At 33.4% G+C, this 17,874-nt stretch overlaps 1 protein-coding gene across 4 annotated transcripts in view; it reads right to left on the bottom strand.

The window, feature by feature from the left end:
* The window catches only part of MINDY3 (MINDY lysine 48 deubiquitinase 3), a 91,726-nt gene that overhangs the window by 5,002 nt on the left and 68,850 nt on the right, over nt 1-17,874 (bottom strand). For all 4 annotated transcript variants that reach the window (XM_001368392.5, XM_016426375.2, XM_056800157.1 and 1 more), the window contains 3 exons: nt 13,673-13,745; nt 5,216-5,288; nt 2,266-2,353 (listed from right to left, as the gene is read on the bottom strand). In XM_001368392.5, the coding sequence (XP_001368429.1) occupies nt 2,266-2,353; nt 5,216-5,288; nt 13,673-13,745 (234 nt within the window). The remainder of the gene's footprint in view (nt 1-2,265; nt 2,354-5,215; nt 5,289-13,672; nt 13,746-17,874) is intronic.

Here is a 17,874-nt window from a genome sequence, read left to right as displayed (position 1 = left end):
GCTAATTTAATTTCCCTGCAACCACCTGTGATCAATCCCTGCCAAAAGGACAAAGAACCAAACTCCTTTTACCTGGCATTGGAGGCTTTCTGCACTCTGGCCCTAGCCTACTTCTCTAGCCTTTATTTCAATGTCTAATTTTCATGAACATTCAACTCAAACCAGATGTTTTATTCATCCTCTCTTGAACATACTTTCACTTTGAGGCACAATTTTCCTAATTGCTAAAACTAGACTATCAATTAGAATGTTCACCTCTCTCCTCCTGTAATCCTATCTATCCTTTCAGACCCAGGCCATATCCCATGTCCTCAAGGAAATGTTCTTTCAACTACCATGGCAATTGACTGAAGCGCTGATTGGGCAATTAATTCCCTCTCGCCTTATTCCATGTTTACCTGAGTCAGAAATTGTGAGTTCTGTATTCTCTGCTGTACCTTACACAGTTGGTGCTCAGAAAAAAACCCAACAACATATATATATATATATGTGTATATATATTTCTATAAATGTGCTGCTTGTGTGTGTTAAGGATAGCATTTTAATAGGAAAAATTTCAGGAACTGTCACAAATGACAGTGTTAATTCACTTTAATTAAAAAAATATATATATATATATATACACCCACTCCTATCTTATAACCACTTCTAAACACAATACCCGAAATTAAATAGGAAGATATCCAATTTCTAAAAAGGTTGGTCACTACCTGAAGTATTTGTTGGTTTATTTTTTTAACAAGTTTATGGATCTTCCTATTAGGATAACATACAAAATGAATGGGAATACCAATTATTTCTTGTTTATTTAAGATGTCATGTCATTGAGAAACATATTTGTGGAAAGCATATTGGAAATGAAATAAATAAAAAGAAGAGTATTAGTCCAACTAAAAAAACAAAGAGGACTAAGTCTATAATGGTAAAAAGCTAGTAAGAAACCTAATAGTTTAGAATATCCATTATTAATAAATCTTATACATTTTGAAACTTTAGAATCCATTGGAAAATACTTTTGTAACTTTCCCTCCATTAAGTAACTACAAAAGATTTTTTTAATCACTAGCTTAGGTTTTGAAAACCATTTTTTAAAAAAACAATCAATCTTTTTCATTCTCCTAAATTTCCATGGCAATTGTAAGTACAGAGGACGTGTAATCTAGTAATTTTTAAAAAATGATAAAAATTTCATGCTAATAATGCTGCTGACCATTTTAGGAATGTAAATATTATGACTCAGAGCAAGTGTTCAAATATGACACATAAGATTTACAATTTAAATTCTTTTAGTCTTCTAAAGAGCAATTAAGTCTTTAACATTTCCCCCCTTCGATTTTGAATTATTTTCCATTTGGCAGTTATCTCCTTTTTTGTAATAGTGGTGAAAATGATATGGATAATCTTATTAAAGCACTTATCTTCAACTTACAATTGTGTTATTATTTGAGGAATAAAGGACCAAGGCATATTCAGGTAATTGAGTAATTCAGTTAAGTGGCAAAATCTTAAATTCAGAGACAAGGAACAATCTATAGGAGAGGAGAATTAACTTGCCCATCATTCAGTCCCAGAATTCAGTGTGATAGAGAAGGGAAGGTAGAAACTTGTAGGGAACAGAGGGATAACAGTCAATGTAGTCCTATGCTGGCAGTTTCCCCTTAGATATATTTAAAAAAATTTTCCTCCTTCAAGAAGAAAGAGGTTGCCTTTCTTAGAAGGTATTCATACTACCTGCTCTCTTAGCTTCCCCCCCCCAACCCCCCCAGAAAAGAAGTGGTCTAGTTTTTAAAGATTCTGGGGTTCATGGGAATTGGCTGCAAGGAGCCCTGCTGCCATACAATCTTGCCTGTAAGTTTGGCTGCTGATACCAAACTCTGGTTTCAGTAGAGCTCAGAGTATTGTACTTTATGAAGTGATTTAGTGTGCTGCAATGTATTTTTTATATATAATTATGAATTATGCTATATTTTTAATAAAATAAAAACTACATAAAATTGCAATTTCTTTCCTAAAACTAAGTGAATATTCACAAATATCACCAACTCAGGGAAATATTCCCATTAAATATAATGTAATTTAAGTATGTATCTACATGGAGAGGTATATTTTTACTGTGAGAAGCTTTAACAAAGCAGAGATTTCTTGGCCTAAAATAAATTTACAAGTGGTAGGATAATTTTTAATGTGGAGAAAAGTTATTAGCATTATCTCTGAGGAGCTCAAATCTATTAGCACTCAACTAATACAATTCCTTGATTATTTTACCTGCTCAGGAAAGAACTCCTGGAGAAAGGGACCCAGTAAAATAATTCCTAGTCCTTCCGGGTCTAATTTGTTCTTCATGAGGTTAACACTATAAGAAAATCAGAAGATAAAAAAACAATAAGTGCACTGGTACATTTTTATTCTTACATGATTAAAATATGTGGCATTACAACACATCTCACTGCCAAAAATTCTGAGAGCTGTTCTTTTTAGAACCTTAATGACAAATACATAGGAATGGCACTTGATTTGCCAAAACATGGTTATTTTTAAATCAGAGTAATCTGTTACTACTTACAATTTAAATTGTGAAGATAATTTTGAAGGTTCATTCCATATTAGGTAAAGTCATTTTAAAATTGAGTTTTTATAAGCCTAGACTCATGACACTGCCTCTTGTCAGAAGAAATTTCTTTAATTATTTTTTTCTTACAGGGATATATTTCACTGTAAAAATGGAAATCTACTCCCTTCCCCCCCTTTTCCTGGCATAGTGGAAAGTATATTGGGCTTGAAGTTGGAGATCTTTTTCCTGCTTATGCTGGTATCTAGTTGTGAAATCTTGAGCAAGTCTTAATTTCCCTAAGCCTTAATTCTTTACCCGTGAAATGATGGCTTGTTGTTCTTGATCAATAATTTTACCTTGAGTTTTATCATGCCATTATTTAAGAAAGAATGTTGGACTAAGAATCTGAGATAGTTGGGATCAAATCCAAGCTCCAAAAACTTATTAGATTGTGAGATTATAGGCTTTTTTGAGCCTTCATCTATAAAAATGGGGACATAGCATTTATTCTAACTAATTGTGAAGAAACACCACCTTAGTGTGGTATGTAAAAGTGAGTTTATAATAATATGAAGCTAACTCTACCACATGCTATATAAAATGTAATTCTTATAAAACGTCTATCAAAAGGGTCATTTTCAAGAACCAAAATATAAGGCAGTTGAGTAGAAAATCTTGGCCTAACATTTTGGTGTGGAAAAAGTGAATTACTCAGTCCAGAAACATAAATGTGTTATGATTTAAAATGGTCATAGTATTGGCTGCTAGTTGAAGACCTCAAAGACAAACCACTTTGTGCTTTGCTCCATTATTATCATTTTATTATAGTTCTTATCTGTTGGGGAGGGTGAACACTATACACCAGTGCTACAAAATATAAAAATATTACTCTAGTTTGGTTTTTAATTCTCCTCTTTGTACTCAAAATATTTATACACATATATATGTAGAATAAGGATATCCAGCTACCTACTATTTTACAAAGCAGAGCCTTAAAAAGTAAAGGATTTAATTATTATATTTTATCTAATAAGTCTGAGATAATTATGTCAGCAGGTTAGGACAGAAGACCTATAAGGTCAGGGTCAAGGATTCATGCCTTAAGACTGCTTAAAAATTATAACATTTTTACAAAGGCAGAAAAATCATTTAAATACTACAAAAGTGGATGTCGGTGATTATACAAATGTATAAAATTGGTAACAAGAGTGACATGACTAAAATCTACCCCCTCATTGCAACTAGAAAACAATTTAAACAGGTCACTCTTGTCCTCTTCATACAGAAAGGACACCACCAAATATTGTGAAACAAGGGAAATGTGGGTTATTTTTAAATTGACTTAAACATAAGAGATGGGTAAAGAGAATAAGCAAAAATCATAAATGGAGAAAAGCCCCAACTTTCTCCCCCAAACTGAAAGGCTTTGATAAGGCACAGTCATATTTGGAAATAAGTTTAGTCTTTATTGAGAGGAAGCCTATTTGCTACATACTATTTGCTACAGCAATTAAGGCTCCTTAAGACATTTTCCTTTATCTTATAAACCTGCCCACCTATACTTAACTATTTAATCTGTCTAAATGATAGTTCAAGGTGATATGATTCTGGGATATTAATTTAGCCTTGATTAGTTTATAAGTGTTTATATGTAGTTGCAAACTTTCAAAGAGATCACATCTGAATTTCATCTAAAAAACACAAACAGGCCTGTGAATACCAATTTTGTTTATGTTGCTTATGCTGGATTCCCTTGTTACATACTTTGCATGTTAAAGTTTGTTTTATTATTGTCAGATGAAAAATGCACAGAACATAAAAGCAACAGAACCTGACATTCATGCTATTTCTCAGAAGCAACAGAAGATACTGGTCAAGTCTCCAGATTTAGTTTTACATTTGATGAACTAACATTCTCCTTAGTATAATAAAAATACAAATTATCCTTAAGGAGAAACAAAATGAAAAAAAAATGCATAAGTATATGTGAAAAGTGCCTCTGCATAACACCAAGGTCATGAGGACAGGAAAAAAAAACAAAAAACAACTAAAGCCTGAGTGTATGAATAATCCCTCCCTTCCTCTCCTCTTAAGGCCGTATAGAAAGACTGAATTCTTCATGTACAGGCATTTAAAGAATGCAGAAACAGATCATTTAGTCATCTAGAAGTGTTCCATATCTTTGTCTTTAATATACAAGGTTGAAAGTCAAAGTGCTACTGGTTATTAATAGAAAATACTATTTATCAGTATACTATAGATTTATTTATCAGTATACTATAGATTTTCTTCTAAGCTGCCCAAACCAGTTTTGAAATGGCAAAATAGAAAACTAAAAGGAGATTCAAAAACTAAGTTTGGTAGCTAACAAATAAAAATTTGAAGATAAAAAAATATTTTTAACATCATTCTTTTAAATGCCTAATAAAAGAAACCGATATAGTTAGGAAAGCTAATCTTTCAGTGACAGTCTCAAAATCCTTCTTCTTTTATCCATCCATCCAAACTGATCATTCCTTTAATGAGAATACTATTCACTATGACATTTGTGTAAGTGTACATAATCACATACATTTCAAGAAAATAATGATGGTAAAGTACATTTTGATTTTAATGAAAATTGTATTTGTGGTTAATAAAGGCTCTAATTTCTTATTATCTTACTATTCAGGATCTGATACAAGGTCCAAAGCTTTCATCACATCTTCTAGAAGTGTGTCAGGTATAAAGCCATTATCTGCAAAAATAACCAAAAATTCAAAATTATTTCAAGAAGTGTTAATATCTTTGTAAATACAATCTTCAAAAATAATTGTAGTGACACAAATTTTCAAAAAAATCAAAGGGGAAAAAAGTGAAACACATTAAATTTATTTCAAATTCATTACCACATTCTCAATTGGACTTCTACTTCTCTTAGCTTGGGCTTAAGGACAATCACTTCTTTTCATGGCTAAAACATTCTAAAATTAAAAAGGAAGCTTAATAATCTTAGTTTTAGAATTCTATCATGAAACTCTAAATAATGTGATCTTCCCTAAAAGCCTTTCCTACAAATGGTATTAAAAAGGACATAATTTAAATTGATATTTAAATATAAAAATTTATGGAAACATTCAGAGGTAAACACATCTTTTTTAAAAATTTTGTTTTAATCATCCAAAAATTGTTTTTTCACCTCCTTTCACTGTATCCCTCTTGACCTCAATTGAAGAACATAAGAAAACCTCATTCCAAACATGTATAGTTAATTAAAATGTTTCACTTTGGCCTTGTTCAAAAAGTACTTCTCCCATTCTGCATTCTGCATCCTCCAACCTTCTACCATGAGGTTAGGTTTTCATCATTAGGCCTCTGGTACGATTATTTGTCATTTTGCGTGTAAGAGTTCAGCCCAATAGTACCATCACTTTCACATACTATAACTTGTTCATCCATTCCTCAATGTATGGGCACACCCTTATATTCCTATTCTTTGCAACCTCAAAAAGGGGGAAATAACACACACACACACACACACACACTCTAAGAGTTTGTTCTGCTTAGGACAAATCCCTTCCTTAATTTACCCTCCTAGGATTTCCTTTCCACCCATTTTTCTCCTTTTTGTCTGTTTCCCTGTTGTGTGAAATATATTTTTGCATTTCTGTCTGCATGTTCTTCCTATTTTGGACTAGTTTAGATGAGACTGAGATCCAGGTGTCAACCATCTCCCACCACCCCTTCCTTCTTGTTTATATAGATATCTACTGGTGCACCTTCAGTTTTTCTTTCCTTCCCCTGAAACTCACATGTATTCTTCTTTCCCTCTCAATTTTTTTCTTAGTGTCATGAAGACATAAAATGAACACTCCAAGACCATGTCTAATTGGACTCCCTCTATGAAGCTTAATGATGATAAAGTTCAGAGGAGACATGTATCATCTCCACATATTTGAATGTGAGCAATTAATACTTGCTTTGTTCTTTATCACTGTTGATTCATGTTTGCTCTTTAATGTTTTTGTTCATTCCTGTCATTTAAACTATTAAGTTTCTATACAGTCCTGGTCTTTTCACCAAAAAATGCTTGGGAGTTCTATATTTCACTAAAAAAATCCATTTTCCCCACTGTAGCATTATACTCAAGTTTTGCTAGGTATGTTGTTCTTGGTATAAGTCCTTTTCTTTTGCCTTCCAGAATATCATATTCTAATTTTTCTGCTCCTTTTAAATTCTTACTGTTTGCTTACACAATTTTTATCTTTGATTTGGAAACTCTGAATTTTGGCTATGATGCTACTTGGAGTTTTTATTTTGGAGTTTTAAGTAGGAGGTGATTTGTGGATTTTTACTATTTCAACTATGTCTTCTGGTTTTAAGAGATTTGAGTAGTTTTAAGATCTTATATATGAGACTGAGGCTCTCTTTTAGGCCATGGCATGGTGTTCAGATAGCTTAATAATTAATTTTTTTTCTCCTCAGTCTGGTTCTAGGTAGGATGATTTTACTATAAGATGCCTTACATTTTCTTCAACTTTTTTTTTCAGTCTGTGGACTTTGTTTTAATATTTCTGGTTGCCTCAGGGAGTCACTGGATTTGATTTGGTCCATTCTAATTTTCAGGGAATTTGTTGCTTAGGTGAAGTTCTGTACCTCTTGTGCCAAACCATTAATTTACTTTCTGATTCTTTCTTCCACAGCTTTCATTTCTTTTTCTGTTTTTTTTTTTCTTTAAGTACCCTCTCTCCTCTTTTAAAAATACTTAATTCTTTTTGTTTCTTAAACTCCTGTTTTGTCTCTCCCAGGAACAGAGTTTGTGATGTTGTGAGTTGTTTGAGTTAGTGCCAGAGCTGAATTTTTCTCTGAGGCTTTGCTTGTAGCTGTTCTAGAATAATTCTCTTCTTCAATTTTGTGTCTTGAGTATCTTTGCCATCACAGTTCATTAGAGAGGGGTATATGGACTGGTACTAGGGTACTGAGGGTTGTTGTATTGCAATATCTCAAGGACAGTCAAGGAACTTGAAAGCTGCCAGAGTTCCCAAAGTGGTCTGATTTAGAGAAAAGTTTGATTGTTGGCCTCCTAGTTAGGGCTCTACAAAAAACTAACCTGAGACTAAGGCTGGACAAGAGTAAACTGATGACAGATTCAGTTCCTGCCAGCCAGTTGAAAAATTCTATTAGTTTAGAGTGGGGCCCCCCTTTGGTCTGGGATTTCTATATTGGTTATTCTTCTCTAAATTGGGCTAGATGGTTTAACAGAAACCACTTTTTTAGGGTACATGAAGTCTGAGCCATGCTACTTCTTGGGGCTTCTAAGTTTTTTTTCTTTCTTAGTGTGCTGCCAAGGCTTCTTTACCTAGGATGCCACTTCTATTCACAGGTACATATCTCAGTCCTCCTAGGATCTGTGACCCAGAATTGGATAGTGGGCAACAAGCCTATCAGTTGTCACCTGTACCCATTGGAGTGTCTCAGTAAGGATCTGACAGGGTCGCAGTTTAGTCTACAACTTCTTGTGCTGGTACAGTTTCTCCCTGGGTGCTGGAGTGTTTTGCTTGCTTCTGGTGGACTCAGTCCCCAGTGTCTTGTCTCTATTTGCTGAGCTCAAGCTGGACAAGACTCATTGTGGCTTTTTCTAGATTTCCTTATCAGGATTCAATTTGGTGCATTTTCTCAATTTGTATATACATTTATTACTGTTGAAATAATGGTTCTAAGCTCCAGTTGTAGGACACTATTACTTCATTTCATAAAGCATATTTATTTTTTAAATATAGTATTGTATTTAAACTTTGAAGGGAATTAGGTGGTATTCTTATTTAGACTAATGAAAATTTGCCTTCCCCTAACTGCCAACCTGAGATAATATGTTTTCATTTTTAATGTATTTTTCTGTAATAATTCCTTCACTGCTTTTACTAGGATTTAATTAAAGAATATCACAATGTTAAAATGCAATGTAGTATTTAATGTGGATAGAGGCCATTTTGTGAGGGAAAAAAAAAACCCTTTTCAGCATGATGAGAAAACAGTATGGGTGGTGGTCAAACATACTAGGCAGAAGAAAAATATGACAATAGAAAAGCTTCTAGGATATTTTAGAATTAAATCAGTCTTAAACAGACATATCATTTTATATCCATAAATGTATAATGCCTTTGCCCCCATACCTACTTACTCATTCCTGAGGATTTTCTCCGTTTTAAACTACCTTGCAATAAAATATATTGCTTAGCAATTTTACATCCTGCCAAGTAGAATAAGAGCACTGCTTCTATAATCAAACAAAGCAGTCACTGCAAAGTAAGATTTAGTTACTCTTCAACAAAATATGGAACATACTGTACTGCTTCCCTCTCGATGTTTTATTTTATTTTTCTGGCTCTTTTACAAAAATAAGCCCATGTGTTGTTCTGAGGAAATATATCAATGGGGCATGATTAAGTAATGAGAATCATTTAATAAAATTCAAAGTCACTACCCTTTTATAGTGGTTAATATTAAAGCACCTGTGAAGGTATTTTAATATAGTTAAGCGGAAATTTTATAAAAAGGACAAATTTAAGTACGTATGAGTCCTTCAGGCTTAGAGAACTCTAGGCAAAAAAAAAAGATATCAACCACTTATTCTGCTTAGTTATGTTCATAATGTTCATAATAATGTTAAATCATTTTTCAAACTTGGATAGAACTTATTGGGCTATCTAGAGAAAGAGCTTGATGTGAAAACCATCAGGTCCTTCATGAGCCATAGCACATACCTTAGATAACTCTACTTTTGCATTGGATGATGCTAAACTATCCATGTATGATCACTAGGTTCCCTTTTGGTAAATGGCAAATACCTATGAAGTTGTTGATAATTTCAGACTAGAGAAGGTTTATTTGTTGATGCATACAAAGTTTATTGGGCTTTACTGGGATTAAATCTACCTCCTTTGCTTCATGTGCACTAGAAATGGCAAACTTGCAGCCTGCAAAACACCCAAGTGTAGCCTGAATCAGATAAAAATGTAATTGAGAAATGTTTAAATAACAAAAAAATAAGACATCATAGATAATGATATAATTTGTAGTTTTTGAAGCCAATGTGCAGTCTGCCTGGAATTCATTTCTATTTGAGTTTGACATAGCTGATCTACAATATGTTCTAGCTTTAACATCACACGAACAACCTCCATATAACATTACTTGAATTCCTTCAAATAAACACACAAACCTAGGAATGTATACATAAAAAATGGAACCATTTTATGCCACTATTTTTTTCACATGTATTATTCTTAAACTAAGAAAATATTTAATAAATATGTTGAATATCTTAAGTAATCTGAAATATATCAACAGTTTTAAATATAGTTTGAGATAAGTAAGGTACGAAGAATGCCTATACCTTTCTCTTTATTGCATTTTATATCTAACCATACATATAAAGCTTTAAATAGAACCATCACTTTTAGAAAATGAATAGAAACACAACTTCTCAAAATATGTGTAAAAACTTTAGTAATCTAGTAGCCAGGAAATTAGCATTTTAAAGATATTGACACTATAGAGAAACTGGTAATTGAAGGAAGAGTATGGGGGATGCCTGGGCTATATGGATATAAAAATACAAATTTCAAAGGGAATTAAAAAAAACATATTGGTCAAGTTCTGTTTGTTTTGTGCTTTAATCAAAAGGCTACAAAAATCAAGACATAGAGATGTTGGAGTCTAGAAATGAGTAGTGTTATGTATGAAAATATGATATAGTGATAGGGCACTGAACTTGAAGTCAGGAAAACCTGAGTTCAAAACCTACTTCACTCACTTATTAGCTGTGAGTGGGCAATTTACTTATGACTCCGTTTCCATATTTATAAAATAAGTTTCCATATTGTAAAATAAGGGGATTGGATTTCATTGACACTAACGTGTCTTAAAGCTCTAAAATTTTAATATTAAAAATTGGCTAAGGTGAGGCAAAGAGAAGTAGAAAATAAGAGGTGGCAGGGATGAGAGGAAACCATTGTAAAACTCATTTTAAGAGATTCTATTTGAATTGTGCTTTTGAAGGTTCCAAGAGGAAAAAAAGGACATAGTCCGTTTAAGAAAACAGCAATTAAAAAGATGGCAGAAACCCAATACTAAAAACTATAGTTTCTGCAGTTTCTGCAGAGCCAAAGAATAATTAATGCTAAGTGAGTCCTGATGGAGTAAGGGACTTGGGAATATGACTGCTTTTATACTAGGAGGAAATCACAAAGCTGGACTTCACACAGATAAGACAGAAGTACTATTTTTTTCCCTTCATCTTTTCTGTTTCTAATCACAAACATAAATGATCAAAAGGATAGAGGATATATGGAAATGTTTGGGGCCTTCACTGAGTTTACGTAAAAGTTTAATGAACTGACATGGGATGAAGCAAACAAAAAAAAAATCATTATGTGTTTATTAAATGACTAATTGGTAGTTCAACAAAATTAAATGTCTTTGATTCCTTTGAATCCTGCTCTAGAATGGGCTCTGGATTTATAGAACATGAAGTAAAGGTATAATAAATTTTAATAGCCTAAAAAAGTTTAGATTCATCACAATTATTTGTTACTCTGAATATTTTTTGATTCCATTCTCATTTGTCCACTTTATGTTTAATCTTTGTGCTTAATCTCAAATCTAAGTGTTCCCAACTTAAAGAAAAATTTATGTAACATTAGCACATTTCAGTACATACACACTTAGAAGTTTACATACACACAGAAACAAATAGGAACTAATTAGCCAAGGATATCAAACTATTACATTTCTCTTGGGCCCACAGCCTGATTTTCATTAAGCCTGCTGCATGATTTCCTTTAGACCTTGAGCACATGGAATAGTGTTTATTTTTATTGTTGAATTAAGGATTACTCCATAGGTTGGGAAGTGAGTAATGGAAGTTGATCTGCCAAGGCCTTTCTAAAATTAAAATGCTGATAGAATTCCAAATGATGAAATAAACAGTTTAAAAAACATACATTATGTATATGTAAAATGTTAGACCTCATTTAAAAAAATAAGCAAATTAAGATAATTATTAGTCTAATGTGCATAGAAAAATATCAAAATCTATTGAGTGAATTGGAGAAGGGTAAATAATGTAATAATTTGGATACTTTTGCTTTAAAAATTATTGGAAATGAAAAGTGATATAGGATGCTGGACAGAATTAAGAGTCAAGAAAACCTACTTCACTTCCACAGAACTTTTCAAACAAGCTCATAACAGAAGTTTTTGAATGATAAGGATAGAGCAAGGATCAGGAATGACAGTGAGTAATAAGGAATTTGTGGCTCTTTCTGGTCCAGTGAATTAGAAAGCACTAAGAAGTCAAAACAGATGAAATCTTGGAAGCAAGATTTTCCTTCATATATAATTTGGAAAATTCAATACAAAAATAATCAAAAGTTTAACTATTACCTGTATGTAAATGATTTTTATATCTATATTTCTATATTCTAATTCATATCTACATTTTTACATAGCTACAACATTCCATGCTTTTCCATGTGAGTAGAGGGGAAAAAATAAACATTAACATGATTCCCATTATGTGCCACATGCTAAAGAACAACCCTGGAAAGTAAGTGCTATCATTAAGATCATTTTATAGTTGAGGAAATTGAGGCAAACAGATAAAGGGACTTGTCAAATGTCATATAGCTAGTAAATCTCTAAGGTGGATTTGAACTCAGTTCTTCTTCCTAAGTCCTGCTCCAGAGCTCTATCTAATCTCACTGCCAAAAGAACGCCTAAAGTAGACCTTTTGACATCTGAAATTTACATTATAATATCATTATGATTACATGATCTCTACTAAAGGAGCCAGAAGTCTTTTCTAAATCCTCATCATCTGCATGAAGCTCTTTTTGGAGCATTTGATATTGCTGATCATCCAGTCTTTCTTAAGGCTTTCTCTTGGTTCTTGTCCAACCTCTTTGATGAATTATTGTCTTCATTCCTAACCGGTTCTTTGCCCTCCACTCATAGATATTGCAAAAGACTCAAGTGTCTAACGTGATTTCTCTAGTTAAAAAAAATAATCTCTGCACTGTGCAAAGCATTGTAGGAAAATAGCATAAGGGCCCACAGCCAGCATAGCTCAATGTACTATTTAAAAGGACTATCTAAGTATACAGAGATTAGTAATCTTGCAATGCTAAATTATCTTTTGACCCTGTAATAACATCATCAGGCATATAACAAGGAGGTCAAAGAGGGATGGTAAGTAAGTACATAGGAAAATACTTGCTGCAATTCTTTTTGTTGTTAAAAAATGTACTAATCAATCAGGGAATGGCTGACCAAATTACAGTATATGAATATAATATTCCTGAATCTTAAGAAATGAAGAACGTGATGGATGTAGAGAAATTTGGAAAGACTTTTGAAATGATTCATAATAAAATGAGTGAAATCAGGACAGAAAAGTTACATGTTAACTAGAGTAGAGGAAAATAACTTGCAAGGGTTATAGTATTCCAATCAAACTGAGCCTTCAGGTGACTGATGATGAAATATGCTTCCCACATCTTGGCACAGATACTAGATGAGGAACAAAATGGGACCAATATATTGATTTGTTTTCCTTTATTAAATCTGTTATATCTTTTATATAGGGGACAAGTCTTCTACTTGGAGAAAGGGAGGTGATTAAGTAGAAATTGACAGAGATGCAAAAAAAAAAAGTCAATAAAACATCTTAAAAACAAAAAATGCAACAGAATCTCACAGTTTCAAACACAGTCTTCTTTGTTGCACAACAAATTATGTAGGTTTATGAATGATTGTTAAGTTCATAAAAAATGTAAAATTTTTACCTAAGTGGTATCTGGTTATTAAGCATGACAATTCTTTTTCTCTTCTATTTTTCACTTTTTGAGAAGTATATTTTCCTTTTATTCAATTTAATAATGTGCTCAACCTTATATTAAGACTAAGATGAATATTATTATATATGTGCATGCATGTGTACACATATATAGAATATACAGATGTGTACACATATACAGAATATAAATAGCACACATATATGTGTATGTACACACACATAATACACATGTAAGAGATATAGAAGAATGAAGTCACTAAAGTGAAAATAATGGAGTTCCTTACCTTCAGGGTCATAAGTTTGAAAAACTCTCCTGGCTTGCTCTGAAGGAGCTTCAGGGGCAACTAAGGCCATATCCTGAAAAGATAAAAATCTTCAAATGCAATCTACTTAATTCAACAAACACATATCTGTACAAAGCACCATGTGAGGCACTGGTAATGCACAGAAAAACAAAATAACCCCTGCTGTCAAGGAGCTTATGTTCATTAGAAGGATTTAACTTGTACACAAATAAGAATAATAAAAATCATCTGAAGAGCAATTAGCTTCAACAAAGGTAAACTAAAAAATTTCTTTATCAAAACTAAACAGAATATAATCAACAGCAGTAGATAGTTGTTTGACATTATTGACTTGCTGGGAAGCAAGAGGCATAACTCGAAATAGGCCTAACTTCAGAATGCTTGTTACTGACAGCCAGGTAGTTCTTACACATTTTTGTTCAGAATAGTTGATGGCATGGTGTACTATATGATATGACTAATATGTTGAAAAACCCATTAAATCAAGATCTATTTCAGATCCATGAACTCTTATAGCATGCCACCTGCCAGTGTTATGTCAATCTGAATGTCTTATATCAACTAAAATAAAATTATATAAAAGTTTTTATCCTCCATAACAAACTTCCCCATAACAGTATACATTACTATTTTACTAAACTTTCAAACAAGACATTTGGAACTTCACCTGTAAGTCTTCAGTCATATGTTCTTCACATTCTTCGGGAGGGGTCAGGGAAACAGGGAGGGGTTAAGCTATTTGCCTTGTGATTTGTGTAAGGAAACCCCCAGTATTGGAAACTTCCTCCACTGATACAACTTGGCAATTCACTCTTATGTTATAGCTTAAGTCTCTATGTATTCTTACATTGTTTAGCTGAGGCAGGAAGTATAGTGAATGGAAAGCTGGGCCCAAGAATCTAAAGATCTAAATCAAAGTCACAACACTGAGCTATGCTGGCTGTGGGCCCTTATGCTATTTTCCTACAATGCTTTGCACAGTACAGAGATTTAATTTTTTTTTAAACTAGAGAAATCATGTTAGACACTTGAGTCTTTTGCAATATCTACGAGTGGAGGATAAAGAACCAGTTAGGAATGAAGACAATAATTCATCAAAGAGGTTGGACAAGAACCAAGAGAAAGCCTTAAGAAAGACTGGATGATCAGCAATATCAAATGCTCCAAAAAGAGCTTCATGCAGATGATGAGGACTTATAAAAGACTTCTGGCTCCTTTAGTAGAGATCATGTAATCATAATGATATTATAATGTAAATAATATACAAATATAAATAATCATGGGAGACATATTGGAAGTTTGAGGATAGAATACTGAAAAATTAGGATAAAAACCTTAAGTAGATAAACTATCACTGAACATGTTTTGAATTCTTCTAAAACAGGGTATCTTGATTATTTTTTTTGTGTGTGGCTAATAGTTCTAAAAATAATGTGATTTTGTTTTCAAAAGGCAACTCACAAATGCACCGGGAAAAGTGTGAAACATCTTAAAAATATGTTCTTGAATAACCCAAAGAGGTTTCACAATTTTTTCCAAAATGCAAAATTTAAGTCCTAAGCCTTGTGAACTAAATTCAATTGAATGATTTTCAGTCTGACTGTTCGCAATCTCATTTGGGGTATTCTTGGAAAAGATACTAGAGTGGAAAGCCTTTCCTTTTCCAGCTCCTTTTACAGATGAGGAAACTGAGGCAAACTGGGTGAAGGGACTTGAGCAGGGTCATACAACTCATAAGTATCTAAGGCCAAATTTGAACTCACATAGTTGAGTCATCCAGATTCCCAAGGTAGTGCTCTATTCATTGTGCCACCTGGCTGCCCTATCTGGATGGGCCCCACATGAAGCACCTTTCATATAAGAGAGATCCACTTCTTAATAATACAAACTGCTTTGTGAGAAAGGAGGATTACAGTTGCTTCTTTGTTCCCTTTGATATGCTAAAAAAGGCACTTTGCTAAACTCAAAACAAATTTCTTCAACTTTAATAAATTAATTTTAGTAAACGTTTCTTATCCTAATGACCTGGTCCATTGCAGTTTAAAAGTTACATAAGAATTTGTAACGCTGAGATCATGTCTCTCCTTTTGGATCCTCACCTCTCTGCTCTCTACTGGTTCTCGTCCTACCAGTTAAACCACTCCATCTCCTTTGATAGCTCTTCATCCTGTGTTTGTCCCTAAAGAACTGTCCTAGGGCCCCTTTTCTTCTCTCTTCTCTCAGTAACCTCTTTAGCTCCCCATTCTTTTAATTATCCTATGTACATAGGCAACTCATAGGTCTATATATCCAGCTCCATCTCTCCCCTGAAGTTCATTCCCACATCACCGAGTGTCCACTAGGCATCCCAAACTGCAAGTCCTAGAGATATCCCAAACTCAACATGTCCAATGTTTCCTCAAACCCTCTTCTCTTCAACACCTCCCTACTTCTGCTGAAGGTATTACTACATTCTGGTGGCTTCTGTTCCTAACTTGGGATTCATGCCTAATTTCACTCTCTACCTGAGTTACCCAAATAACTACAACTCTTGACATTTCTACCTCCATGATGTCTTTCACCTACAACTCACACAGCAACCATCAAAGGTCAACTCCTTGACACCTTTCACCTAGATTTCTGCAGCAATCTCATAATCAGTTTCTCCACCTCAAGACTTTCATTATTCTAGGCCATTTCACACACAGCTATCAAAGTGATCTTAAGAACACATATGACCAAATCAACTTTAGCAGCTCCTTAATGCCCCTAGAACAAAATATAAACTGCCAAGGTTTCAAAGCCCTTTGCCAACTTATTCCAATTCATCTCTCCATTCTCATTGAACATTATTACTCTTTTACCCTCCATAATGCAGACCAATTAGCTCTCCCTCTGCTCCACGTACAGGACCTTCTCTCTCCTGTCTCCTCCCCTTTGAATGAGCTACTACATACTTGGAATGCATTCCCTCTTTCCCTCTACCTCCTAGAAGCATTTCAAGTGCCACAAAGGACTTACCCAGCAACAGCTAATATGTTCCCTCCAAAACTATCTTATATTTAACTACTTCATGTTTATTCTCTTAACACTTATTTCACATGTACTTATGTATGCACTTCTTGTCTCCCCATTAAAATGTTAGGTTTTGTTGTAGGTAATGTTCCATTCTTTGTAATTGTATTCTCAGCAGAAGAGGAGCTTAAAAAACGCTAGCTGGCTGACTGATGCAATTTCATGGAGTGTTCCTTAAAAAAGAATGGATGTGAAAAAAAAAGAAAACAATTCTTGAGAAGAAGGGAAAACCTAAGCTGAGTCAGGAGGTTGTAAGACAGTCACAAAAGGTAAAGGACCACTAAGCACAGGAACTGAGAAACAAACAGGCAACTTTTGCTATAGAGGATCATAGAAAAAAGCTTTCAAGTCTAGTCAAGAATGATAGATACGGATTCACAGGTGATGGAGAGATGAGAGACCATCTAATAATGGCAAGAGGAAGAAGAGAGGAGTGATGGAGGTTGGCATATATTGAGCAAATGCCCAATAGTGAGACCAATGGACCACAGGGTATGAATAGCTTAGTTATTCTTTCTGCATAATTCCAAAATTATATCTATAATGTTTAGAAAACTTAATAGCTACACAAACAGCACATGAGAAGTTCATGGTCCCCAAGCAGTTCAGAATTGTTATCACAAATGATTTTTTATATTAACAGTGCCATTCTGTTTTTGTGCAAAGAATTTACAACCTTCTTTTATGAATGAAAATAGAAACTGCATTCTAACATGGGAGATAGATAAAAAATATATTAAAAACCAAACAAAAGAAGAAACTAGAAGAAACACTTCCCGTTCCCAAAGCATGATTATTTAAATAAAATTTCATTTGATAACAAATATACCTGATTATAATCATTATAATGCTTTTTAATGATAGATATGAATACAATTTTAAATTCCAGTGAAACAGATTATGATTTGAAATGTAATATTTAATATTCCTAGATGTTACTAAAGCATATATACTATTAGGTCACTATAGTACTATCAGAGATAGAATACAGCTTTGAACTATGTAAATAGCATTCAATATTGTACAGTTTTGTACAGATACTTACTAGCTGTGTAACCCTGAGCAAGTCACTTAATTCTGTTGGACTCAGTTTCCTCATCTATAAAATGAACTGGAGAAGGAAATAG

Source organism: Monodelphis domestica, chromosome 5 (genome assembly GCF_027887165.1).
Source record: "Monodelphis domestica isolate mMonDom1 chromosome 5, mMonDom1.pri, whole genome shotgun sequence".
In the NCBI taxonomy this organism is placed as follows: domain Eukaryota; kingdom Metazoa; phylum Chordata; class Mammalia; order Didelphimorphia; family Didelphidae; genus Monodelphis; species Monodelphis domestica.
The sequence above is the reverse complement of the archived record's forward strand: the minus strand, read 5'-3'. Positions and strand labels throughout refer to the sequence as shown.